General features: G+C 44.3%; 1 protein-coding gene across 2 annotated transcripts in view; it reads left to right on the top strand.

Moving 5' to 3' along the window:
• NEGR1 (neuronal growth regulator 1) overlaps positions 1–27,900 on the top strand; it is a 271,546-nt gene that overhangs the window by 185,956 nt on the left and 57,690 nt on the right. For both annotated transcript variants that reach the window (XM_062003657.1, XM_062003656.1), the window contains exons 4-5: positions 160–291; positions 24,954–25,074. In XM_062003657.1, coding sequence (XP_061859641.1) covers positions 160–291; positions 24,954–25,074 — 253 coding nt within the window. The remainder of the gene's footprint in view (positions 1–159; positions 292–24,953; positions 25,075–27,900) is intronic.

Raw genomic sequence — 27,900 nt, 5'->3', positions numbered from 1 at the left:
GCAGCTTGGAGCTGGCGTTCAGGGGCTGCCTGGCTCCCCTTAAATGTGTTATCTGCAGTACTCAGCAAAACTCCTCAGCTGCTGTTTGGATCTTGGTGAAACTTCAGATGTTTTGTGCTCTGCTTCTAGTAATTTCTTTCTCTCATTATCTCATTTCAGCAAAGCCCTTTGAGAGTGGCCAGTACCTGGACATCTATGGAATTACAAGAGACCAGGCTGGGGAGTATGAATGCAGTGCAGAAAATGATGTCTCAGTCCCAGATGTGAAAAAAGTAAAAGTCACAGTAAACTGTAAGTCCTGTTGTTTCTTAATCACTACATCCAATGGAGAAAAGCGATGCTGCTGAGAAGAAAAGTCTAAGGCAGCAAACTGCTGCTTGTGGTGAAATTGTGGTGTGTTTGGGTTTTGTGATACAGTGGCAAAAAGCTCTGTGGTGTTCGATTAAGAGTCAGGCTCGCTGAAGGAAGGTGGAACAAGATTAAGGTTCAAACCCTCCTTTTGTCTGCTAGGGGACAGTGTTGCTGGCACAGGCTTTATCCCAGGTGCCCTCCCTGGGCTGTGGTGCTGTTTGTTGATTTTGTGATTGTAGTTGTTGTTGTTGAGTCATTATCTGAGTAACTTTTGAGAACTGTTAGGCCGAGCTGTTTGATTTCATTTGTCATGGCTGTACAATAATATAAGCATAAAAGTATAATATACTTTTAGAAACTCTCTTTAGGTGACTAGATTGGCTCAGTCTGTGGAAACATGACGTGCTCCCAGAGGGATAGCGAGCTGCTGGTGCAGGTGACCTGTGTGAAGGCAGAGGGCTCTGCTGCTGCATGGTTCTGCCATTGCATCTCAGACTGGGGCAGCCCTGGGACCCCCCTGAAGCAGAGGGGTACCTGTCCCTGCAGCTGGGGATACTTGAGCCCCAGGCTTGGAAAAGGATTTGGTTCAGCCCTCAGTGTGGCACAAAATGTTCAGATGCTCTTCCTCTGCCCAACACAGAGTGGGGGAAAAGTTGAAAGGAAAGAAAAAACCCTCTTCTCTCCTTCATTCTAATAATGATGCACTTCCCTAGGCTAAGTGTAGTTACCCAGCTTGTGATGTGTAATGAGTTCTGGTTGGAAAGTTGCTGTGGCACCTTTATCAGCCACAAACTTTTGAGCCATTGGCTTTGTCTCCCTGCACAGGTGTTGTCCCTGTTCATGTGCTACAGGTAGCAAATCCCTCATCCCCACCTCGCTGCAGAGCTGAAGGTGGGAGCTGGGTTACTGCAGGTGGGTGACTGGTGGGGCTAGCTGTGCTACCCAGGCATTTATGGAATGTTCTCACAGTCATGAACCCACTAAATACTTGCATGAAGACTCCAAGCTGATTTTTGGCCCAGTTCACGGCCATAGTGTGGATGGATGTGTTGCTATGTCAGGTTCAGGCAAACTTCCAAGTCTGCACTGGGGATGTGCAGAGTATTTTTTATATATATATTTCTTACCACTACAGAAGAAAATGGAGGGGGTGTGGTGGATAGAGCAATGTAAAGCTGGGTTTTGACTACAGCGTGAAACAGTTTGTGTACGTGAAGGACTTGCTGCTGTAGTCAGCTGATTGCTAATGCACTTCTGTTTGGGCTCTTACGCTGTCCCCCAGCCAGTTAAGTGGAATGCAAAAGCACTTGGAACATCTGTTCCCTGCTGCTGATGCTCAGCCCTTCTGACCAGACAGAAAAGTGGCTCCTTGTGTTCAGGGGAGGGGGTGATGTTGGGAGAGCTCTCCTGCTGTGACTGACCCCGTGGGCACGTGGCTCATTGTGTGGGCAGCCCTATTCCAAGGTGGTGATGTGTGTGTGATGAAACCAGCAGAATGATGCCTGTCTGTTGTGCTGCCATGGCAGCTTTCTATCAATAAAAGCTAAATATCTCTTTGAGGAGAGCTGTGCTTTCTCTACTAGTCACTATTCACAAGAAATTTCTATCAAACTTCAAGTTTAACTCAGGAAATAGCTTAAGGAAGGAAATGTAAAAAAGAGAAAGCATTCAGGTCCTTTTGTGACCTTGGATGGGGCAGAGTCCTTTGCCAAATATCCACCAGTCGTGTTTTCTTCTTTTAAGATACCTGTTTATTTGTCTAACAAAGAGCATGGCTTCCTCCCTCTGCCACCACCCCACCAAAAAAAACCCTCATTCCTTTGTTTTCTCTGGTATGGCAAACCTATTAATCCCCCTGCTGCCACCCAACCACGTGGCTTCAGCACCCAGTCTGCAGCCTCTGCTGCTCTACGTGCATCCTGGTGCTGTTTGGTGACTGTCCTGCTGCAAGTACCTCCAGTGTGTCCTTAGACCCTCTTACTTGTGGCTCCACTCCTTGTCAAGTGTCACTGAAGCCACGGCTGGCATGCCAACCTCCAGCCTTACAGGGATCCTATGATTTCAAAAGATGTCTATTGCTTTTCCCAACTGTAGTGCTTGTGACAGAAAAGACTCTTGGAGGTTCTGTGTGTGTCTGGTGCTTAAATTCCTGCTTTTGCCCCTCTGATCTGATGGGTTATTGGACAGTGGTGTGCTGCAGAAGCATCACTTCACAACCTGAGCAATCCCCAGCTCATCTCTGTGTCCCTACACTGTCTGGCATGGCGATGCCTTGGCAGCCACTCCCCAGCACCCAGAGCAGTGCTTCAGCTCTGTGTTTGAGTCATCATCTGAGTAAGGTAGTTTTGATGGTACAGCCCCACATCTGCAGGAGTGTCAGCACCTACCCACCGCTCCTGACAAGTTTTAATACCATTTCATTGTTATTAAAAGGAACATTCCTCTTTGCAGACCTGGTAACTGTGGAATAAATCAAAGCTTTATTGTGCCCAGTTAATAGAATGTATCAATGAGCCCTGAGCGGCTGCGGTGGGTATAAGCAGAGCTCTGAATATGGATATTCATCGCATGGAGCAGTTGTTCACTCATCCAAGCGTGGACAAGAAAATTACCAGGTTTAAATTACTTTCAGAATTTCAAGTTTCTTGTCTGGGCAACTTCCAACTGTACATAAACAACCACCTCACTATCTGCCTTGCAGCACGTATATTATACATCTAATGACTTCACAGGGGTGTTTTTTCCTCTTTATACTGCTCCATATTGCATAATCTACATTTTCTACTTAATTTATATCTGTCTTCCATAATTCACCTTTTAAAAACGGTGTCTGTGCTTGAGAATCCATGGTGCAATTGTCTGCCTGAATTCTGAGAGAGGAGATGGGGAGGGGGAGAGAGAAAAAGCAATTGGAGCTGCTGGTTCATGAAGGAATACTATACCAAATCAAGTTAAAATAGATAAGATATAATCCAATTTCATTTCACAAGCAAATCTTATTAGCATTTTCCATTACCTTTTATAAAGCAAATACTGATTTATAGATGATAATATTGAACCCCACTTTGAACAGACCAGTGTCTGGATTAGCAAGACCTTAATATGCCATCTGAAAACTGGGCTAAAACTCTGTGTGGTACTGTAGCTTCACTTACTCTCTTCTGGTTTATTATTGCCATACTTAAGAATATTAAAGGCAGCTGCTAAATGTGAGAATCTCTAGAAGTGTGGAGGCCATGCTGAGATGAAGAAGAACAGGATGTGTGTATCATGAAACTGGCATTTAATTTATGTAGCATTGCCAGTTACCTAAATAAATAGCAAGAGTGGGCTTTTAAAGTGGAGCTGTGTTGTGGCGATTTATTATTCCAGATAATACACATTAAAGGTCTGGTTTTCGTAATTGTATCTTGAATATCTCTGAAAGCTGAATCTTGAGACTGAATTAAGGTCTGGTGACTTTGGGGGGGGGAGTTGAGGGAGGGGGAAGTCATTTGGTTGAAATTAAAATACAATTTAATTTCAGCCTTTATGAACCCCATCATGCTGCAAATTGAAGGCCAGATTCATTGGTGCTTACTAGGGAGGTGAAAATTGCAATTCCTGTGCTGAGGGAGCCCAGCTGGCACTGGCCAGTGCTGGTGCAGTATCGCCCTTCCAAGTCTGTTGCTTTTTCTGTCTTGGTCTTCCTCACAGTGAAGGAGAGAGGAAGAGGTCATCATTTCTGAGCCAGGACTCCCAGGTGCCTTTTCTGGCACAGGATGGTTCAAAGGAAATGATGCCTAGGGCAACCTGGGCTCAACTTGCAGCAGCTCTCCTGCCTCCCATGTGCTGCCACGAACAGAAGAGAAAAGTCATCTGCCAAAACTTATAGATAGTGAATACAAATGATCTGAAGTCAACTCAATACTCTAGATATTGAGCCTGTCTGCTTGCAACAGCATGTCTCTGTACAGTCCTTTTCCATTAGATCCTTACAGTATTGGAGAAAGGAAATGGAAGTGAGTTTATGATAAGCTGTAACATCTCTGTTAACGTTGTAAGTTGTGCCCTTGGATTAGTGTTGCCAGTAGATGTTTGCCCAGTCCCTTTGTAAGGGGTCTCCAGTGATGACAGCTCCATGGGACATGTAATCTACCCAATCACAGCCCTTAATGTTTTCCACAGTGTGTAACAGGAACTTTCCTTGCAGAATTACAACCCCATTCCCCACCTGTCCTCTGAGGAACAAATCAGTCTCACCTTTTGGTCTCTTTGAAGATGGTGGGCTTGTGCTCCCCATGTTTACCTCCTTGTGTTCACCAGCCTTGATTCATGTTATCTGTATTCTTGGGTCATGTTTTCTAAGAAATTGACTGTTAATTCTCTGTAGATCAGTTGGTGCTAGGGTAGGGTTTTCTTGAGAAAGTTATCTAGAGCTTGAGCAAGTGTGCCTGGCCTGGTGTTGGATGAGCAGGAGTGTGGAAGGGTTATTTATGATGCTTGTTTGCACATCTGTCTGGGACCTTTCCCTTCCCTGTGACAGCAGGACCCTTTAGCAGGGTTTTATCCCCATCAGCCTCAATCTCACCTGCTCCCCATACTCATTCAGCTGATGAATCCCAAGTGTTGAATTCATTCCTGTTTGATACTATCTAGTTTTCAGGCCACTTCAAGCTCGTTTCAGGTTTCTCCTCTTTGATAATGATGTTAATGCAAACAGCCAGCAGAAGCAAGCCCAGGACTGATTTCCAGCTGAGCAGATAGAATGGCAGAACCATGAGCACAGCCTTTCATGGGAAGACACCATTTACCCAAGCCTGGCTTGCTTGTGCATGGGAGACATGGTCAAATGCTTGCTGCAGTTTTGTGGCATCTGCTACTGTTCTCTGCAGGAACTGATGACCCGAGACAATCTGTTCTTAACAAACCTGTTGGCAATTGCCTGCTGCCTTGTTATCCTTCAGGTGCTTTCACATCTTTGATTGCTCGGACAGAATTATTATGGGAATTGAAGAGAAATGGACTAACTTGTAATTCCCTGGCTCCTGTTGCACTCTCCTTTTCTAAAAAGCATTGATGGAGTCTCCATTAGGCACTTGCCCCAGCCCTCAGAAATAACATCATAGCTCTGCATTTGCTTCACATTGTTCAAGTTTATTAGGCCAATTGGTTTTGTATCAGATTGGTTTATTCAAGCACTTGCTGCATTATTCTTTCCCTGTCTTAACCTGAAAAATGAATGAGTAAATTGTGGCCATTAAATTGGTCATTTTCTGTATTTGGAATGATCCTGCCTCCTTTACCCTTTTGTATGCATATGTTTCTTGTTCTTCAGTAAATCATCAAAGCTGAGTTTGTTTAGATTTTATTCCTTTCATCTAGTTTTCCTCTGCTACTAGAACCTGGGTCTGGTGCTCAGAGCAGGTACTGCATCACTGAGGTGCACTCAAGCCCAGGGCAGAGGGACCCTGGGTTGCTGCCCACCCTGCCAGGCTCCACATCAGGATTGTGCTGCTGCCTTTCAGCTGGAGCGGTGTCAGTCCTGTGGGACTGGGTTTTCAGGGAGCTGCGAGCCAGTTAGGGAAGGTGTCTGTACAGACATTGTGCCCTCTTCCTGCTGTGATGGTTTAATAAGATATTTTATGCTATGGGATGTTTTTTTGTGGCAGGAATGTGTGAGTTTCTTGTATGAATTTTAAGTAATGTGTTTGTTTTTTTTGCTTGGACAGGTTAGGGTTTTTGCAGAGCAGCTTATCTCATTAGCATTTCTTAGAAGTCTGCCTTACTGTTGCTATGGTGCTTTGCATCATATTATGCATAATACTCTGATTTTACTTTGAAATCAGACATACTGTACAAGCCACTCTAACCTAATTATATCAGTAACCTTAAACCTACTGAGGAAAAACATTATAAGACTTCAGTGTTGTTTGGGGCTCCTAACACCTGGACATGTCGCTGTGACTTCATTTTCCCAGAAAGTGTCTTGCTATGAACCAATGTTGACCAATGAAAACATTCCCATGGCAAGGCTTTTTTACTTTGGTTTCAACAAAGGAAACTCCCCTACGTGAAGGTGAATCCATCATTAAATTAAAAGGTAAAGGACAAATGTTTGTTGAGGGTAGTCATCCTCTGTTTTGGTACCAAGTGTAAAATTACTCTGAGCAATTTGCAGTTTTAATTTCCCCTTTCTTCTAAGAGATGAGGAGGGCTCCCCTTTAAACATCAATGAGTATCACTGATTCTTTCAAGTTTTAGTAGCCACAGATATGCAACTTCATATTTATATCCCTAACCAAGTTTAGGACTCGGGGGTTACAGTCAGCTTTGGCTTTAGGAAACCAGGAGTCATTCTGGTGGAGAAACCAGTGAGTCTACATAAACATACTTTGATCCATCAGTGCACCTTTTTGTTTCTTAAAACAGCATGGACAGTGTATTGAACAGTCATATGTGTCTAACTTTTGGGGTTTTTGTTAATACTACTTATGAGGCAGCCTGGGAAAGGAGAAACCTTCTTGTCTGTCTTTACCAGAAGTTTACAAAAGTGCCTGCAGTCCAGCCTTAGAGGACCTGGAACTTAATCACAGTTGTTTCCTCCTGGTGAGGGCTTCTATCCAATTACAAAATCTTCTCTTTTAAACCAGCTAAAGCCAGTTCTCTGAAAGAAAAAAAAAAAACATGTAGAAGTTACTGCTGTTCTTTACAGTGTTGTTTATATCAAATTCAGTCGTGTCAGCTCTTCAAACAGAACTGCACCCACAAGAGATGAAGTCATGTGTTCATATTTGACCATGGAACAGAAAGACTTTATCTTGATGTTGCAGTGGTTGATATTATCCATCTGGCTGAAGTTCACACATTTAAAACTGCATCATGGAGCTCGGCCTCTCTCTAATCACCGAGTATTTCCCAATAATGTAACAACTGAGAGCAATTTGCAAGTACTGAGCACCCACAGTTCCCACCAGCTGTTTCAAGAGCTACGGAGTCTTCCAAGACTGAACTTTGCAATATCCTTCTGAAGTATCAAAATTTCATTCTGAGAAGCTGAAAGCCCTCGAGTGTGGTTCCACTGGCTTCTGGGAAACACCTTTTCCTGAGTTCTTGGGTTAACATTCAAAAATGAGATTTGGGCTTCCAAGTCACACTGGGGACTCCTGGGAGTCTGACTCCTGGTTCATATTTGAGACTGTTAATGGATCAGTGAGGCTTATTTCAGTGAGAGCTTTGCAGAATGTGACTCTGCTTCTTTCAAGCCTTCTTGATCTCAGACATGTAGGTGAGGGCATTGCACACCATGGACTCCAACAGTGTGTTAGAGTCTGCAGGCATAAGAGATGACCTCAGTCAGGAATAGGCTGTGTCCAAAACATGACTTCAGGCTGCCCCATTTTCTGGTTTCTTTTTGAAGAAGGCTGTGAGGTCTCTTTTTGTTTTATCCTACCTGGGGAATGGATGGTGTCCTCCCTTCACTTTTTTCCACCAGAAAGCTTACAGAATATAGAAGTCAGAGGTTTGCTGCCATTTTGAGCGGTGAGAGCAGTGCTGCTCTGTGCTGTGCTGCTGGGTACCTGTGGACTGACTTCCCAAAGGTGACATTGGCAGTTGGCAACGTAGACAGGTCAGGAGTGACGCAGGTGTGGAGCTGCATGGGTTAGTTCATCAAGACTCTTGACTTGTTTTCCCTGTTACTCTGAAACATTAACTTAATTTTAAGAATTGGGTTCTGTGTAGTGCAGCTGTTCTAGTCCAGGAGTTATAACTTGTATCTGAGCTACTATTTCAATTAAAAAGACCCAAGAAGGCCTTGAGAGGAATGATGGAGAGGAGGCCTTTCTGCAGCACGAAATGCACAGCTGAGAGCAGAGAAATAAGTGTGATTAGTTTCTATATCAGTGGGTCAAAAATGAATGTATAAAGCCACTTGCTCTAAGTAAAGGAGACCAATTGCTAGCACAGCTGAGATGAAAACTTTGATCATGGTTTAAGTCAGTGACAGCAGAGCTTGTCTTTGGGTCTAGCCATCCAGACTAGCAAAACATTTCAGGTGAAAGCAGTGCAAATACAAACAGGAAGAGTTTTGCATAAAATAAAGATGTTTGAAGAATTTTCTGCCAACCTGTAAAATGGACCTTTTGATTACTTATTTTGAAGGGTTTTGTTTGCTATTTTTGGTCAACATTACAACTAAATTCCTATTTTCGTCAATTTGGAAGCTACTGTCATCACTGATGCCACTTGTGAGAGTTACACAGTGTCCTATCTCACAGTAACACTTCATAAAAAGCAACTTACACTAATTCAATACAAGTGGGCTGTGTATTCAAAACTACCTCAGTGGAGTGGAGAAAGAATGTAGTTGAGTAAATCTTTCTCCTCACTGATGGGGAAGGAAGCCTCTTAGGAAAGTAGTGTTTGTCATTTTACATCCTTCAGGTATTTTTTTATTAACCTCAGATTAAAACAATATGGTTTAAGTTTCTGACTTGAGTGCAATTTGGCTACTAAATTGACATTGATTTCTTTCCATGGTGTAATAGTTTACTATCAGGTTCTGCAAACTGCTGTGCAGTTACTGCACACTTCTGGAAAACGTTGCTTATATTGAAGCGTGACAAAATTCATTATAAAGCTCCTTCATGTAGATGGCATTCTGCTGCCACAGCACATTAATCAAAGGCTTTGGCAACATGAAACGAGGCCCTCTATTAGAAGGAGCTGGAGTGTTAGTACTCAAGATATGCCTCCAGCAGATGAGGAGTGCATTTTTCATCTTACAAAAAAACCTCCTCTGTTTTGAGGGCTCTGAGGGGGCTGCACTCTGTGTTGGCCAGTGGCAGGGTGTAGATGTGTAAGGACAGATCTGTCCTCACAGGCAGCCTGTCAAGTGAGCTGTCTCTTCTCTCCATAAAGATCTCGAGGTGACCAGTGGTATGTGAGGCTGAGGGACAGGGATGCAGCTTCTCTCCTCCAATGGAAGAAGAGATGGTGCTCCAGCACAACAGCATTGCTCCTGCAATGGCACAGCTTTTGACTGCAAAGGCAAAGTCAGTCTGACAGAAAACCACACATCTCAGGTTCTTCCTTTGCTATGTGAAAAGTGTTTCCAACACCAATCTGTGAACCCGATTGAGGAGTTGGAGAGCTATTAAATCATGTGCAAACAAATCCATTTTCAGTCACTGTTTTTGTGGGAAGCAGCATGTCTGACCTAGCTATTAAAAGATTGTTTCTATTATCCAAATCTGGATTTTATTGTTTCGGAAACCTATGAGCGCTGATTATTTGTCACTTCTGCAGTGGTTAATGCTGAGGATTGCCATGATTACCCATTTGGAAGTAATCTGTTCCTTGTCCCCAGGAAAACAAGTCATTGAAATAAAAATAGCTGTACTAATTTGCACATAGTTATACCCTGCCAGTAGGTACAGGCCCACATGTTGTGTAATTAGGGTGTACAGGTAAATGCCCTTCAGTATGTTTGTGCACCTCTGGGAGGCTGTACTGTAAGGAGCAATAGGAGCACCCAGGACACTGCCTCCTAATATCAGTGGAACATATTGTCACCAATCTGTTGTTGATGGTTGTTGCAAAGGCACAATGGAAAGGCTTCAGGCCATTGTTGGTGAAAGTGTAAGGACCAGAGCATGAATTAGAGGAAAAAAAAAAAAATATCACAAAGGTGGGGAGTGGTGGTTATAGCTTTTCTGTACCTCTCCATTTGTGCTGTCATTTTCAAGTCAAAATAAGGTTGCTATAAGATTCTGGACACCTCTGTGCAGCTTCCTCTGGTGAAGCTGCCTCTCTTGCAGCTCCTCCTCCTGGCATCAGCAGCAGAGTTCTCCTTAGGTCAGGGCTGGCTCCCTGTCATCTTCAGAGGTGCTGCAATTTCACACCTGCAGGTGGGATGTTAACCCCCTCCAACCTGATGGGATGCAGAGCAAGGGAGTGTTTGTAGTGATTGAGGAGAAGCACTCCTGGGAAGTCAGTCCCACTTGGAGCAAACGCCTTCTCCCAGCTCAGAACCACTGCCGGCTCTTCAGCCTCCAGGTGATCCCACTTCAAATGCCAGCTAAACTACAGTTCAGGAAAATTAAAGTCTTAATAGAAGATGAGTCATCTCTAAAGAGCTTATGCATTTCAAGAAGCAATTTGAAGTATACAGCAGACTGTGTTAGACTTCAAACTACAGCCAAAATTAATGGAGAGCTCTTCAGCTTCCAGGAGTGTTCACTTGCCCAGATTGCTCTTCAGCAAAAACAATTACTTAAAATATTTCTCATAATAGTCAACATGTTGTAAAGCAATATTTCTCCCAGTAATTGTAGTGTTCCTTGTTGCAGTTGGTCTAAGACTTGGTCTTCCCCATCCTTTGCCAATACAATGCGCTTGCCGTGAGAGCCTAAAGGGGCTTTGAATGCAGCTGCTGACACCAACCAGGGTCATGAAAAGACAAGTCTGGACAGCAAGCTGGTCTTGCAAAACTCTCTGTTCCTTGGCTTTTTTTGTTTTTGCAGCAGCAGTAGTTGCTGCTTAGAAATGGTTCTGCAAAAGCACTCTACTTATCATAACTTGTGAGTGTATGGGTATAGCCCTGGCACCCTGCAGCCAAGGTCCCCATTGGCTCCTACCCTCAATACACTTGACACTTCAGTGAGACATCCAGTCCCTGATAAGACTGTAATGATACTGTTACAGCTTGGTTGTCCCCTGGTGAGGCTGCTAAATTAGATTTTAATAACTTCTGCAGTTTGGCTGGTGGTAGCACGTGTACAGTGTAGGTGCTGGGTCGGAGCTAGGGGAGCGTCGAGAAAGAATATTTCCACTTTCACAGTTTAAAACAAAGCAGTGCTGTTGACACAAAAGAAAGGCAACATTTCCAGCATCTCTCATAAAGCTGGTTCTTTTCATATTTTCTGCCTCTTCTCAAAAAAAACCACACCCCAAAACTGTTGTGAGGCTGATGTGACCTTTTTTGGACCTTAGATTTGTAAAGCAAGCCCAAGCTCTTGCCATGAGAGCTCTGTCACCTTCCAGGCACGGCCGCACTCGGGGCCGCTTCCACTGACAAGTGATGTTACAGGCCATTTACCTTCAGTTGCTTTGATACCTTTTCTATGCCATTTCTAGGCTGAAAAAATCAGTCCATAATGCTCTGTCTCCAGTGCATTTTGAAGAGAATTGTATTTAATATCAGATGTCTGAAAACTCAGGTGCTTGCTGTTTTTACACCTGGTATTATTAATGGCAAAGAGAATCTCAAGAAATAGAACAAATCAGGGATTACCTTTCAGTGCAACTAATAAATGTTTCAGTGGGGAAATCCCACTGTTCCAGGCTTCTTGTGCAAAGTCAAATCTGCTTCCTAGCGTCTGCATCTTCTTGGGAAGTAGATGACATCCTTTGGAAATGAGCAGGTGTTACAAGAACATTAAATGATCCTCAGGGGTAAACTGCAAAGCCCCAGGTGTCTGGTTCTCACTTTTTTGGCTTTGGTCTTGCTCAGCACGGCATCCTGGGTGCTTTGTTTTAAGCAACATCATTGGAATCAAAGGTGACATCCATTGTACCCAGCTCATTGGCTTTTATTTTTTGAAATACCACAACACTGAGGAGGAAAAAGTAACTTTATATGGGCAAGTTTATAAATAAATACAGAAGGAGAGAGAGAGGGAGAGACCCTTGAAATGCATGTGCTTTGATACCATGCCTTCTTTACTGCAGCCAGCCAATGTTTTGGTGCCAGAAGTATGCAGATGAGGTGTTTAGTGAGGAGTCCAGGGCATTGCAGAGGGGGTGCTGTATTAACTGAGATGCTCAAGGGAGTCTGCATTGTATTTCCCCATGGAGGGGGGGGGTTGTACAGGTATTTTGACTGTGTGACACAGAAGCTGATGTGTCAGGTCCTGCAGAGCTGCCAATCAAAGTCACTGGCACAGATGCAGCATAAGAGAGAGAGAAGTAAAATGCAACTCAAAGTAAACAGGTTCTTTTTTAAATTAACACTTTCATGCAGATACAGCTGCCCCAGCAGATCCCCCCTTGGGCTTGCAGGAGGTCTGGGCAGTCCCCCTGCCTGACAGGGCTTCACTGAGCTTTTATTTCTGTGATTTGATTTCTGAACTTTGCTTTCAGTGCCACAAACCAGTGTTTCTGTGGCTTTATTGCTTTTTAGTTTAGAAAAGCCACTTTGGACTTGACTCTGTGTGTGTGTGGTTGTCACAAACCAGTATAGATTGTCCTGTTTCTATCAACTTACATCTGCTGCAGATTTCTGGGGAGAGGGGGACAATCCAAAAAAACCCTTTCTGTAAACTTCACTTCTTTTTAATATAGAGCAATAGCTTCTAGACCTTTTATGACGCTCTCTCATTCTTCATGAGATACATATGTATATCAGCTATAACACACTGTCAGCGAACAGTGGTTTTCAATCAAAAAGACTGTCAGTAAAGCTGATTCACTAACAAGAAAGCTGTCAAGCTGTGACAGCTGCTGTCTTTGCAACCCCAAACAATCTGTTCAGTGCTAACTCTGACTTATGCTTCCATTTATTATACACTAGTAATGAGTTCTGCCCTCAGAAATATCATTTTGGTGACTACACCTAGCTACTTGTATGTGTGTAGAATACATCAAATCAGATCCAAAGTGTTTGAGGTAAGTTTTCTGCAAAAAAAAAAAGTTCTACTGCTGTCTTTTGAATCACTTTTTTGAATCCCAAATCCAGTCTCAAGACTTACCTTATTTTCACAGTTGGCTGTGAAAATGGATCTGGAGAATGCATTACTATTGTAAGCTGAGAAAGAGTGTAACTCCTTTTTTTTTCCCTCCCATTGTGTTGAAAAATGGCATATGACCTGAAGCACAAGAGTAGTATCTACAGAAATGAGTAAAGAAATTTGCCATTATAGGAATTGTTCTGATGCCTAATAATCCCAGGATCTCAGAGACCACACAGCTTCAGCCCAGAGGAGGAGCTGAGGAACTGGGCTGATGCTGCTGTGCAGAGGCAGGTGACACTGTCCAAATTGTCAACCTTTCTAAAAGAATAATAACAATAAAAAAAGAAAGAGCACCTTGACAGTCTCCTTAAGAAACCTCTTCTGGCAATAACTTAGCAGACCCAAATCTCTCTTGCTTCAGTTTTGGTTGATTATTGCTGACTTGTCCCATAAAAGAGATATGGAAGAGCTGATTCCTTGCATGTTTAGTGAGGCAATGCATGTCTAGTGAATCACCTTTTCCAGCTCTGCTGCTCCCAATTCCTTCTGCTTTTCTGAACTCGGTGCTTCAGCTGACACCATGCTAGTGCCCCAAAAAGCAGGTGGCTTGCACTAGATAATGCATCTGTTGAGCATCTCTGGGAGGTACCAACCTCTCTCCCAGCACTGTGTGTTTTCAGCTGCTTTCCCCTGTCCCCGTCTCAGAGGAAGGGAAGACCAGTCACCTGCAAACCATCAGCAATGGAAGCAGAGAGCAGACAAACAAAGTTGACCTGACAGTAGGTATAAAACAGCTTCCTACAAGGCAAGTATTATTTCAAGTCATCAGATAAGAATAATACATTTCATCAAAGATGAATGTAAAACAATAATGGAACTGTCATTTCTGAGAACTTAGAAAAGCTGGACATGGTCCTGGGGACCAAAGCCCCCAGTGCCTGTCATTCAGAGGGAACTGGCATGTCTCCAGTGCTCTGATAGATAGGCTGGAGTTGTAAGAATATGCATTTGCACCCGGGAGATAACCTCAGAGGGGTAGCAGCTACCATGGATTCAGCAACAGCAAATCGTGTTGTCTCAGTAATTCCCAGCTCTTGCTGGGGAAGGCAGGAGATGTCATGTGTAGAATCATCATTGAGGGGCTCCTTGCCAGGCCAAAGGGGCTCCAGGTCACTTTTTCCCTTTAATAGAGATAATGTACCTACGGCATGATTTCCCATTGCCCTTGGGGTCTCCTGCCTGCCTTATCTGCCAGTTTTCTTTTGCTCCCTGGACCTGCTCTGGTGGGACTGGAGCAGCTCTCTTGTTGCTCTTCTGACCTACGCTGAGATATTTTGCATTTTGTTCCAAACATTCTTTCCTTGGAAAGTTACCAGCTGTAATTCACTTTCTCCTCAGCTTTACTGCCAAAAGATCTACTTAGTAATTCCTGGAATTTGTTGAAGTCCATTGCTTTTTATCTTCCTTTGAGGGAGAGAAACAGCAAAGTAAATGTGCTCACGTTTGTTGGCACTAAAGTTCTCCGCCAACTCTTCTGGATTGACATAAGATGCGTGAAAGCATCCCCTTTCTTCCTGCTCTTTCCTAGTACCACTCTGGCGTGGCTATACTCATTTTTCCCTTTCACATCCACATGGATCTTTGAGCAAAAGAACTCCAGCAGAGTGCAAGGGCACAGTAATTCTATGAAAGCCTTTCCAGCAGAAGTTGCTGAGGGAGGGAGATTTCCTTAAGTGGGAGGCAGCTGATAAGGCTGGCTCAGGTGGGAGGCCTGGCTCCCCCGGGCAGACACAACAGCACTCCATCCTTCTTCCCCCCATAACCTCCCACATTGGTACTCCTGTCTTATGTGGAAACATCTCCTTCCCAAGCTAGCCCTGGTCCTCCAGCCTTACCCTGAGACGTACATTTGCTCCTGTGCATGAAGCACAGTGATATTTAACAGCAAGCCTGTGTGGAGTAGGGTATCTCTATCTTTCCCGTTACTGAAGCCTTGCAGTTGTTAGCGGAGGAGACACTGTCCTGCCTTCCAGAACAAAGCCTTTCCTCACTGCCTGCCTGGGAAAGTGTAGTCCCTCTCAACATACAGAGAAGTGTAACAATAGAGTGAACACAAAAGTAGAAGGAAAATGAGACCAAGTACACAGCATGTGGGAAAAGCTAACCCAGCCATTCCTGAGATGCCTTCTCCTGGGGCAGATGCTCTCTTGAATTTCAGAGAAATGCCCATCTGCTTGCAGTGTCCCCCCAGCCAGCAGATGAGTTAGAGGGGTCATGCTCTGTTGTGTGTTTCTCATGCTCTTCCTGTTCTCTAGCAGACCTGCACCGTTACAGACTCACACACTGTCCTCAGTGGCTGCTGCCCATCAGTGCTACAGTGCCTGGGTGTCACCTACAGCCCAAACACGCTTTCCCTCTCTCTACTGGCTGCCTGAAACACAATGTCAGGACTCAGAAGTTGTGCCTCTCAGTCTCCCCTGCATACCCCACCAAAAGTTTTAAACACTTTTCTCGTAGATCCTTCTCAAGTACTTCAAAAAAGACAGTCAGTAGTTCTGCTGGGTCCTGTCGATACCATATTTTATGCCTTGAGACATGAAAGTTTGTGCTTTCAACTCGAGAAATTACAGAGTCTCTGCCGTTCTTTGCTGATGAGAAAGTATCGATGACAACTTTTCCTTCAAATTACAGCAGTAAGAGCCGTAGCACATAAACAGAGGGATTATGTGACAAGAGCTGCCTCTGTTATACTGGTGCTCTTTCAAGTTATGGGGTTTTTTTATTCTCTTTTTGTTTTGAAAACTGTGAAAGTCTCTTTTACTGCAGATCTTTCTGGGTCTCGTTCAAAGCCGACTGAAGTCGATACAAAGACTTCGACTTGAGTTAAATTTGAATCAAATTGCACTGGCCAATGAAAGATTAAAGCCAGCTCCACCATATCAAACACAGCCAAACACTGAACATTTATATCCCTATTTATGTTTTGTGCATCTGTTCCTTCTAAATTACTAAGTCTTGTATGCAAATGCAGAGTTTGCTTCATGCTTGTTCCTCTTGGTTTCCATTCCACTCACAGAAGGGGCGAGCACAGTGCTGTTGGGCAGATGCAAGATATTCCAACCCACTTGCTTAAACATATGTTTTGAGGTCCCTGACTGCAAGGCATTCACCAAGATGAGGTTTTTGTTCATATTGTGAGTTTACATATGGCAGCAAGACTTTTCTCTATCAAATGGGCCATTTGCAAAAGATGGAGAGTTGCTGCCCAGATGGGTTGTGGAGTCTCCTTCTCTTGAGACATTCGAACCCACCTGGATGGGTTCCTGTGTGACCTACTCTAGGTGGTCCTGCTTCTGGCAGGGGGATTACACTGGATAATCTTTCAAGGTCCCTTCTAACCCTTAAGATTCCGTGTGATTCTGTAGCTGGGGTTTGTGTCAGAGGGTAAAGAGTTGACAGTGCAAGGGCTGTTTCCACTTAGGTCTGTGCCTGAAGAAGAGTTATGTGACACTGTCAGTGCTCATACAGAAATATTCATGTGTGTGGTGGACGTGGGGAGCCCAGGCTGCCTACCCTAGGGACATGGAGCGAGTGCTTGAGGGTGCCTGGAGCTGCCTGACTCGCCGGTGCTGTCTCCCGCAGCATGAGATGCTCAAGGAGAGGGTTTCTGTTCCCAGGCCAGAGCAGCTCTTTTATCAGGGGATAAAAATACATCTGCAGAGCTATCTTAAAGGGAATACTATTAGAAAAAACCAAAAAAAAGCTTTGTTGGAAAACAGAAGGATTAAATAGATGAAGCAGTAAGATAAAATGTGACGGACAGAAAAACAAAGCAGTCCTTCCACCTGCACACTAACTGGCATTTTCTTACATAGCTCCCTAGAGGCCTTTGTTTTGCTGGTCTGGGGAGATTTTGTTAAGGTTTTTCCTCTCCTTGCTTGTCACTCAAATACTTGCAAAGCACATTGTTAAGAATTCCCGTCTCCTGGCCTGTTATTTATTAAGTATTATTTTGCGTTGCTGACTTTTAGTTTTTTCCTCCACATAACAATTACTTGCAGACTTTAAGCTTTCCTCTCGACTTCACACCGGGAGGTTTAATACTCAAAAGCATAAATTGCACAGCAGCCAGTCGTTTTGCTGGTCTGTTACAATGCAATCCATTAGATGGAGCTGAGGGAGATGCACGTTGCAAGGAGCCTCTGATGCATCCTGCGAGTCACACGCAGGGAACGCTCGGCAACCCGCTCGTTCCCTGGCAGTTAGCGCAAGGTATTTACACAATTGTCTAATTAATCGACATTTAAAGTATACTTTGAAGTTAAATCCTGAGTAGGAAAGGGAAAAGCACAAAAGAGCTGCTGTGTTATATCTAGAAATGCAGGAGCTGAACTCAGTTCTCACTAGTACTTTGTATGCCTGCGTGGAAAATCTATGCACATGCACACACCAAAATCCCACTGAATTTAGGGGGTTTGGGGAAGTCATCAAGAAAAGGTGAAAAAAGGAAGCTTATTAGTTGGGATTGTTAAAGGCATCACGTGCCCAAATGTGGAGAAGTTGCTGCTATAAAGAGACATTTGTAAAACCACTCCATTAATTTGGGGCAGCTGCTCTGAATGAGTTAGAAAAATGACCTTATCTAGATTACTGGAAGACCTTGTTAGTCACGTGAAGTGCAAGTAGTGCTGCTTCACTTGTAAAGATTTGTCACTTCATTGGTAAAACAATATGCGTGAGTGTATATATCTGTATAAAAATGAACATATTTGAAAATTGCTCGTATCTGTTTTTCTGAGGCTGAAAACTAGACCTCAGAAAACTGTTGTCTTACCTGAAGGTCTTTATCTTGACACGCTGGAGAGCAATTTCAGTAACAAAAGACCATGTGAGGATGCAAAATTAAAAGCTGATGAAAACTGGAGAAACAGAAGACTTTTTTTGACCTTTACAATCAATGCCACAAAAAAGGTTAGTTTAATCAGACAATATGGTTCATCACAAAGGTGAAACTGGAAGTTGCCAGCCCTGAATGCTAGTGTAAAAGTTAATAAATTCAGCTCATATTCATTACACACATGCTAGTTATAATAATTTACTGTCCATACCAAATCTTTATAAGCATTGTAATTAAATATAAAATGCACATTAGAATTATAATGAGTAATTAGGGCAACATAACTAATATGCATAAAAGTCCTGGAGCTCATTAAAATGTTAAAAGATGAAACCTGTTCTAGCTGGAAGGGTTTTTTTGCACACTTTCTGTTCCTGCCTGAATGCCAGTGTGTCATGTGCATTGTCTGAACTGCTCCTTTAAACACTTAAAAGCAAAAGGAAAATATTTGGGCAGCAGAAGCCGATTCAGCAGCACTTTGCATCATTTCTGGATGGAACATAAGTTGTAAAATTTGGTTTCCCAGCAGAAATGTCTGACTCATGTGAGCATGTTGGTGATATCACATGAGCAGGAGCTGAGCAGAGAGTAATTATAGAGCTCTTTTAGCGCAGGAGTGGGAGACAAAGATTATGGTTTTCATGTCTTTATCATTAACCAATTGGGAGAGAGACAGAGTGCAGTGTGAGTCCTCAGCATCATCACGTGGGACTTTAATAAGGGTATTTATTGAAACTTCAGTTGTGCACTGAAATGAAAGAGGATGTGCTCACATCAGAGTGTGTGTCCATACTTGATGTGGCACTTATCCACCTTGAATTCCCCAACCTCCCTCCCCGAGTTGCCCAGCCATCAGGTCACACCTGCGCGACCCCCATGAGATGCCCCCAGTGAGCAGATGGGCATCTTGCATCCCCTCTGCTGCTGTTGGCTCTGGCTCTCCTCACTCACACCCTCTCATGCCAAATCCCACCTCTGGGATTACACAAATATGTATTTCCTGGGAAAAATTAATACATATTTTGGGTGAGGAGCAGCCTTGCCTCCTGAGCCACCTCCCACAGGGATGAAAGGGCATCACTAGAACACCAGTTGAGCCAAGTATCTGAGCACTCCCTCGAAAAAGCCTTCCCAGCAAAGCACTTACACCTCCTTGAGCCATTGATATTAAGTTCCAGTAATTTATTTTCAAGCCAGAAATGAAGCATTGATTTGAAGTGCTTTGCTCCACAGGGATGAACTGTGGGAGAGGATTGAACAAGGATCCACCGTAGGGAGAGTAAACCTACAAATATGAGCCACAAAAGCCCAGGACTACTGACAGATATACATTATCTTTTTTTTTTTTTCCTGCTTTGTATAACCACTGTTTAGGAGAGATAAAAATGACAAACACATTTAAATTATTAGTCTTGCACAGGGTTTTCTTGTTAACATCACTGTTACATTTTACTGCAGCCTCTTCTGTCAGACCACTAAATTTTCGATTGTATCCTCCCACTTGAGAGCTCTCAGTGGCTGTCACCCCCTTCCTTGCTCCTCTGGGCTCTTTCAGGTAAACAGTTTCACCCTTTACTAATGTTCTATACCTCTCAGACTAGGTGTTAGTGTGTTATTATTTCTGTATGATTATTTAGAAGTGCTCTGCACACACCGAGAAGCACGCCTGTGTCTCTGCAACCAGCATCTCCTCCCATGGAACTTGGGGAAGGGAGAACCTTTGGTTATGGAGGTTGCAGGGTTTGAGGGAGGGCTTGGTGGAGTGACACCTGCCTCATGCCTCCCTTCACACTCAGATTCTTTTGTGTTGAATCCTTAAAGTTTTTCGTGATTTTCCATTGCTTTTTTTTCCAGCTGTAATTACTGCATTTAAAATTCCTTAAGGCTCCTCTTCACCTTTTTTGACTCTCATCAGGTCCATTTGCATCTGTCCCCTGCCTTCTGTCACCCACTCTGGGTTTTTCCTGGCATGTATTTGATCAATCAGCAGAATGGAGCAGGCTTGCATCAGCAATGATACTGAACGATTTTCTGTAATACTTCAAGTCCTCATTATTAAACTTCTGAATGAAAACATTTTCCTAGATGGCCTATATTTATCCTTGCTATTGATTCCCTCAGCAGGCGTACAGAGCCGATGGCAGCGGGGGGTGGTTTGGGGGTTACCCGCTGCAATGTGGGCAGCGATGCTGGGGTCATGGGGAGTGCTGCTAACGGCCTTGCAGGGAGCCTGCCAGGGGTTTTGTAAGGCATCTAATTGCCATGGGGATTGAGTAGGATCTACATGATCCCCCTCAGTCATTCCAGCAGATCAGATCGCCTTGAGTCTCCCCATAGAGAGGGGAGTATGCTGCAAGACTCCCTGTGCTGCTCAGAACAGCCTATAAAAGGATGCCAGCAGAGGATTGGCAAGTTTATTGGCAATACAAAGGAAAATAAAGCAAGCTGTGAAGGATGCAGGAGAGTCTAATTGAGGTGGAGGTGATCAGGCAGGGAGGATCAGTGTCACTAAATGCAGAGTGCTGTTGCAGGGCTGGAGCAATGGGGTGGGGAACCAGCAGTGCCTCTGTTTCAGGAATTCTCTGCGTTCCTGAGGTACAGCCTAGCAGGAGAAATGTTGGTGTTTTCTGTGTGTTCATGATAAGCCATGAACAACATCTGCCAGTCAGCCTCGACAGGAGGCAGGGGGGTTGTTATCCCCCACCCCCTTCTGCTCACAGGCACCCTGTCTGATCCTGCACACCAATTCACCAAGACACCAATGTGTATTGGATAGCAGTGAAGGCAGAACTGAATCGAACCATGTGAGCTCTTGTTTGCATCAAAAACGAGCTTTTCTCTTGCTAAATCGTATGTATTTAGATCCATGTAGTGTTCCTTAGGACAGTTATAGCCTCAAAATCTTTTACATGGGAGAAAACATGTGCAGCCACAGCAGTATAAACTGCTGACAAGTGCAGCATGACCAACAGCAACCAGATCAGCTTGTGAATGTCTGCTCAGAAATGAGCCTTTTCTGACTACACAGAAAGACAGTTTAACAACATATCAAATAGTGGAGGCCCGAGAGTGTCTTCCCATGTGTTTGTCTCTTTCCAAAACAAACCTTGGCAGCCAGAGCAGGGGTGTTTAGGTGTGTTATTCCACCTGGAGCTACTCATTCTTCCACACTGACGGGAGCAGTGGGGTCTGATGGGTTTTTGGCTCGGCACATCACTACTCAGTGCACTGGAAATGTGCTTGTGTCGCGTAATTTGTCTTTATACTAAAAACAAGAAAATAACTTGACAATGAAAAAGCTGAGAGAATGATGACTCTAAGCTACCTTTGGTTGCTTTTCACACTGCTATTAACCAGGGATTTCCTGGAGCAGACAATATTGATCTTGATTTTGATTCTGAACAAACAGAAGCTGAAACCCTTCTGAACGGAGCTGTAAGAAAACTTCCTTTTCAGGAGTTTTCTAGTATTTTCTAAGCAAAACTCTGCCTCACCTGCCAGCAAAGCCTGGAATCATGATTTCTAGCTGGGATCCAGCTGGCATCCCCTCCCCAGCTGCACCAGGAGCGTGGTGCCTGGGGCTCCTGCCTGGAACAGCATTGTCAAGCTGTGGTTTTTTTACAGACCGTTTCATCTTAAAATGTATTACCAGTGATGTTGTGGGCTCGTTTAAAAAGCCAACCAAACACCACCAAAAAAATCCCTCAAAGCACCCAGCAGAGGTGAGCAGCCCACACCGAGGAGCATGAGGGTTGTACTTAGAAGAAAACCTTTCTCCCTGACTTGGGCCTTTGCTGGTCAATTCTTTGTTCTTTCTGCCTTGCCCATGAGAATGAAATATTGTCAGTGTAATGTGCACACAGTGTGGCATGTTAATTTCAAACTCAGGTTTCCTGCTAATAATCCTACCCACTCTGAATTAGAAAGAAACAAATATTTACACTCCATTTGAATAACCTGAAAAAATATTTGCCTCTTATTACAAAGCTTTCCAAGGAGCATGGTGATGTGGAGAGGGGATGGATAAGGCACTGTTTCCTGCTGTTCAAGGGCTTGCAGATCCTGTGGAAACCATGGGGTGATCATGACTCTTGTCTTGCACAGGACAGAACCCACAGTCACTGGTAAGACAGGCAATTGGGCTGTTGCCACAGAAATCTCAAGGGGCGACAGCTGAAGAAACACTGTGTTAGATCAGCAATGATGGGGTGTCATCGAGTGTGGGAAAGCATCACGTGCAGACTGCAGAGCAACCTCCCTGTTCCCCTTGGCAGCATGTCCCTGGTAGTACTGCATCTCACTTTGGGCACACTCACTCAGGCACACTGTGGGTAAACTGAAGGACTTCCAGGCACCACAAAAAACACACACAGCCTTTGGGAAATGTGATGTCTGAAATGAGGGAATGAATGAGTTTCTTTTAGACTGAGTTTGTTCAGATAAATGAGGACTGAGAGAATAAGCACACAGGCTTTAACTGGTCAAAGCTTTCTTGAAAGAGAAGCCTAGACCTTCCTTTCACATCACCAGGGACAAAATAGTTAATAGCTTAAAACTGCAGCAAGACACATGCCTGTAGCTGCATGGATGAGTAAGTGATGGAACAGTCTGTCAGGACCACTGGGGTTGGGCTGGTCCCACTTTGGGCAGGCTTTTATTACCAGGTCCCTCAGCAATGCAGAACCACAGCATCAGGCAGTCATGAGTGAACTGGAACTGAGCAGGGATTTCCTTGAACACCGGCTGTCTGGGGGTCAGTGCCTCGCAGCAGGGGGACCCAGGACCTGCCTACTTAGGGCAGTGATCCCCCAGAGCTTCGCAGCTCACCTGGACCTGCTGCAAACACACCAGCCATGTGTGAATTAATGATGGAGGAGTTTCCTTGAGTTCTACTGCAATGTCCATATCCCTGTGTGTGGGATGAATCTGCCTGGCATGTGTCCAGCTGGAGGGAAGCAGGGGGAATGCCAGCAGGCAGTCCCCAGCTGCAGAGCAGGTGGAAATCTGTGAGAGGTAGACTTGCTCCCAGTCCGTCTTTTGGCAACCTGCACTGATTATGTACCTATGCAGCAGACTCTCCCTTTCTTCCATCATTCAGGTGATGTTTCTATATGGTCAGTCTCACACGAATTTTGCTTTTGCATGATTTGTCCTGGATGTTTTACTTGTTATTCTCCTGAATGCTTCAGAAGTACAAGAGGATCTGTGAGCTCTGTGGTGGTCTGAGTATGTGCTGGTGCTGTGTGGGGCTCTAGGAGCAAAAGTAAAATGTGACCAGTTCACAGCTCTTCGTGCAGTCGGCATCACTCAAAGTTACTTTGTCAAAGTCTTTGCTGCACAGACTGCTTCATTTCTCAGGAAGGAGTCAGCTTGGTGTGTCCCAACTGCTTTTATGGAGTAGTGAAATATATATGATGGGGTTTTTTTTCAGTGCAGATGCTGGAGAAGTGGTTGTGCAAATTGGTTATACTCTATTATGCACTTGAAATTTCACTATTACAGGTTGGAAGTTAATGAATTTATAGGTTGGTTTCAAGTAATCACGGGAAAGAGAAAGTTGAAGGCAGAGGGTGTGTTTGCTGGCTGGGTAAAATTGTGGTCTGCCTGTCTGCCAGACTCAGGCTACAACGTGAGTGATGGGTGAGAGAGGACCAGTTCTCTGTTTAATTCATCTCATTTTGCTAAACATTAAGAACTTGTGCACAACAGTGTGTGTTTGCTGTGACAGCTGCGTTGCTATGGCATGTCCTACACATCTGGATACTCAGCCATCGCCGGTGTTGGTGAGGGCCAGGGTGAGATGAGATGTGTGATGTAGCTGGGAACCTGCTGTCCTTCTGGTCTCTCGCAGATCTGGTGCTTTGTTTGTTGTGGCTGGGTCCTGTAAAAGATGATGGCCTCTTACTGTGGCACGCTGAGCGATGGGTGAGGTGATAGCAGGTATCAGCAGATGAGAGGCAACCAGCGTTTCACATGTACATAAACACCTTAAAGCAACATCTGGAAAATTGCTTGGGAGAAGATAAACAGGTTTTTATTTATAAGTTCCACAGTTTGGTTTTTATAGTGCTTTTACAGTGCACATAAATCATTGCTTAAAACCAGAAAATATAAAGGAAATTCCAGGGAGAAGGCAATTGTTCAGCCTTCCCTTTGATAATCTCTTTCCTGAAGAATTTGTTGTATTTTATTTTCAGCTTACTTTTACCTTTTGTTGACAAGTGGAAAAACTCCCAATCACTTTGTATCTTTATTTGTACCCGCAGTTCTAAGCTTAAAATGGTGTGTTGCTATTTGCAGTGTGTACTGTTTAAAAAGACAAAATGTATTTACCAAAACAAACCTGTATCTGGTGTAAGACTGGGACAGTCGTGCTTTTGTGTGGGATATACGGTGGCCTCATCACTGCGAAGGTAAGTTGGTTCTTTCAATACCCAAAACAAGATATCAGAGGCCATTTGAGCCTACAGGGTTCTGGGGCACTTGCAGAAGCCCTGATGCAAAAGAGAAGTGATGCTGGTTGTGTTCCCTTTGCTTTGGACTCTGTGGCCCAGGAGCTGCGCTTCCCCTCTGCAGCTTGCAGTGGGGGGTTTCTCTCCCTTCTGAGGGACCAAGCAGCCTTTCAGCTGACACCACTGCTGGGGCCACTTCTGCTTTTTTCCCCTTTCTGGGGTTCCACATGCGTCTCGTATGACACCAACGCTTGTGAACTGGGCAACTGAGTTGGAAAACCAGCTTTTTGTTCAGTACGGGATTGATCTCTCTTCATGTCTCAGTTGTGTGTGTTTTTTACACCAGATGCACAGAATATATGTCAGAATGTGCTGTGTGGGATAGTTTTTGCACTGCTGGAAGCAAACGTGGTTGCATGTGAATGACGCTGGAAAGGATGCACCAGCCTGGGCGTGACGTGGAGCGCGCTGAGAGGAGCAGCGTCGAGCAGTCTTGTGGATCCACGTGCAAATATCCATTTTACAATTCTTTTTTTTCAGTTGCCCCCACAATTCAGGAACTTAAATCCAGCGGTGTGATGCTTGGAGGGAACGGACTGATACGGTGCGAAGGTGCAGGAGTTCCTGCCCCGGTCTTTGAGTGGTACAAAGGAGAGAGGAAGTAAGTAGCTGGAGCTCACGCTGCTGGGGATGCTGCCTACCCGGGGGCAGGAGACCACTGGGCTGGGTTTGGCCCCTGTGATGACAAGTTCAACAGGCTGAGCTGGAGTTCACACCAGCAGGTGCTCGGAGGTGTCAGCTGCCGACAGCGCCGCTTTTGGGGCAGTTCCCAGGTTTCCTTGTGGCGCCAGTTTCCGTGCTCAGAAATGAGGTGTGAGCAGGCTGTCCGTGGCTGGGCTGCCATGGTGATAATTCCAGTAGTGATCATTCCAAACATGCTTTAGTAATTACAGCCTTTTAAGTGTAATAGCCACAGAGGCACTGAAAAGGTCTACTAAAAGGGTTTCCTATGTTTTTTTAAATCCATTTCTGTGGGTTTCCCACTGAGGGCTGTGGGGGTGGGAAGGCTGGTTCACCAACAAGACTTTCAAACCTCATGGATTGGTTTTCATACCTTAATCTTTATGAGTTTTCACTCAGTTGTGCCGTTAGCGCTCCAGACCGTTGGCTTGTAGCCCACAGGTTGTAGCAGAGTTACTGCATGTCACAGCATCCAAGAGAGGGTCAGCAGAGTGCTCCCTGCTCAAACCCTAAAAACTGTTCATGTGCTGTGGGGTTCTTTACACAGTCAGCTTTACTTTCAGGTTAGTGCTACATAATGATAACAGGCATCTCTGCAGAGTCATCTTTGGTTTAAAAAGCAGCTCATTATGCAGGTAGATAGTTTTCTTTTTTGAGTAGGAAAAATTGCTTTAGAGCTCTAAGGTTACTTAAGAGCTTGTTTCTGGTGAGTTTGCATCTTGGTGCAAAAGCAAGTGGTTATTGCCTATAGACACCTTCTAACTGCTGGAATTTCCCGGCTTCCGAGTGCTGGGTTTCTCAGCTCAAGCATCCCATTAAACCTGGGAGCTGACATGAGAATATTAATGACCATTTTTCATGGAAAGCCATCTGTCAGCTCATTGCTCACTGGCCAGCTGCTCCCCTTCAGGAGCATTAGCTGCTCATCTTCCTCTGTGAGTTGTCAGAGCAGTCTCCTAATTATTGCACTTTGACCATACCCCAAAGCAGTCTCTAAAACAATGTAATTGATCTTTATTAGATATAAACAGGAAATGGGTTTTTTTTCTTCTGTCAGCAAAATTCCTCTCCATCCTATTTCCAAAGATGCTGTGCACAAGTTTGGGGGAATTGCAGCGGAGCCAAATATTGTGTAGAAAGTATTGTAGCTCATGTTTTAGCAGTCTGGGTTCAATTAGGCATTTCCAGCACGATAATCACCTTTCTGTTTATACCATTGACCAGTTCCTTTCTTTCATGAGCACATTCAGTGCCATGGCAGCAACGAGACTAAGTAGAGCAGAACACCAAAGTTGTGCCTTCTCTTTCCTGTTTCCATTGGTGTATCACCTGAGGCTGGCTGTAATCAGCAAGAAATGTACTGTCCTTACTGCTCCGATATTAAGCTAAATCTAGGAGTATGTCTTTTGTTGTTAAGCTGTTGTTGAAGATGTGCTAGATATGTATGACTACAAAGGTACTGGGGATCTCAGAATCTCCTCCACTTGCAGGAAAGAGGAAAAAGCATAAGCGTTCTTTTCTCCAGCACATATCCTTTCCCTCTGGATGATGGAAAGCCAGCACAGAATGAGTCTTGGACAGCTCAGTTGTTTTAGTGCAGAAGTGAGAAGAGTCAGATCTCATAGGTAGCTCAGTGGCACGTATGTTATCCTGCAGATACTTTGCAGGTATAGTACAGGACTAAATTTGCACACACTCTGCTTTATTTTCTGCAAATAGAATGGGGAGAATCCCAAATTCTTTGGTTAGTTTTGGATTGGGACTTTTTTTTTTTTCATAGATCTGGATGGACTGTTGAATAACTGAACAATGAGAGTTAGGTCTGAAACCCTAAGTATATGTTCAGTGCCTGGAACAAGTCTTTTGGGTCTGTAAACTGTACTGTTGTTACTTAGATCAATGTAAATGCAAATCCACAATTTCCAGACTCCAGGGATCGTGTCTTCATAAAATAGCCATTAAAACTAAACATAAAAGCAGTCGCAGACTACATCCAGTTAAAAATACTGGTCCTTGAGGTAGAGAGCTTGCAGGACTAATTCTCCCTAATCACCGAGCTCACAGGAGTTGTTAGGCATTAACTCTCCACAAGTGCTGGCACATGAGGGTGCTTTGCATCGCTCTTCCCTGGCCAAGTGCGTGGTGAAGAGCCCAAAGCCCTGGGAGCTGTCACCCATGGGAGGCAGGGAGCAGCTGGGGAAAACTGAGGAGAGGTCTCACAGACAGGTTTCACACCATTTCACACTTTATCTGTCAAAAGCAGGGCCCTGAACCCCACAGAGGAGCTGTCAAGTGGCTGTGCAGACCCTGAGCTGAGGGTACCCTGAGGCAGGGATGGTGGGATGGGCTGGGAAGAGATGGGAAATTTGTAGGGAAAGTTAGTAAAAACATCTTAAAGTTTTAAAAGTGTGTAGCTTCTAAAACTGTGCAAAGATCTGTTTTCCAACCAAAATGATTCTGCGTTTCTGTGATTCCCTGTGGAGAGAATGGCTTCACCGTGTTGACTCCCCAAATCACAGCCCTTCCAGCATGTGGTGTTACAGAGTTAATGCAGAAACCACATCTCAGACATTAAACAGCCGCAGGGAGGAAGCCCAAAAGTCACCTACCAAAAAATACTAACTCCTTTATCCTTGCCAAAGCAAACAAGACTTACATTTGAAGTGGCAAAACTCATTGTAACAGCTCATTAACATGAAGGTATTCAAATACGAAACCAAAGGCAGGTACCCCTCGGGGCTGGCGC

This window comes from Colius striatus, chromosome 10 (assembly GCF_028858725.1).
Source record: "Colius striatus isolate bColStr4 chromosome 10, bColStr4.1.hap1, whole genome shotgun sequence".
Classification (NCBI taxonomy): Eukaryota; Metazoa; Chordata; class Aves; order Coliiformes; family Coliidae; genus Colius; species Colius striatus.
This window is presented reverse-complemented; position numbering and strand designations above follow the sequence as displayed.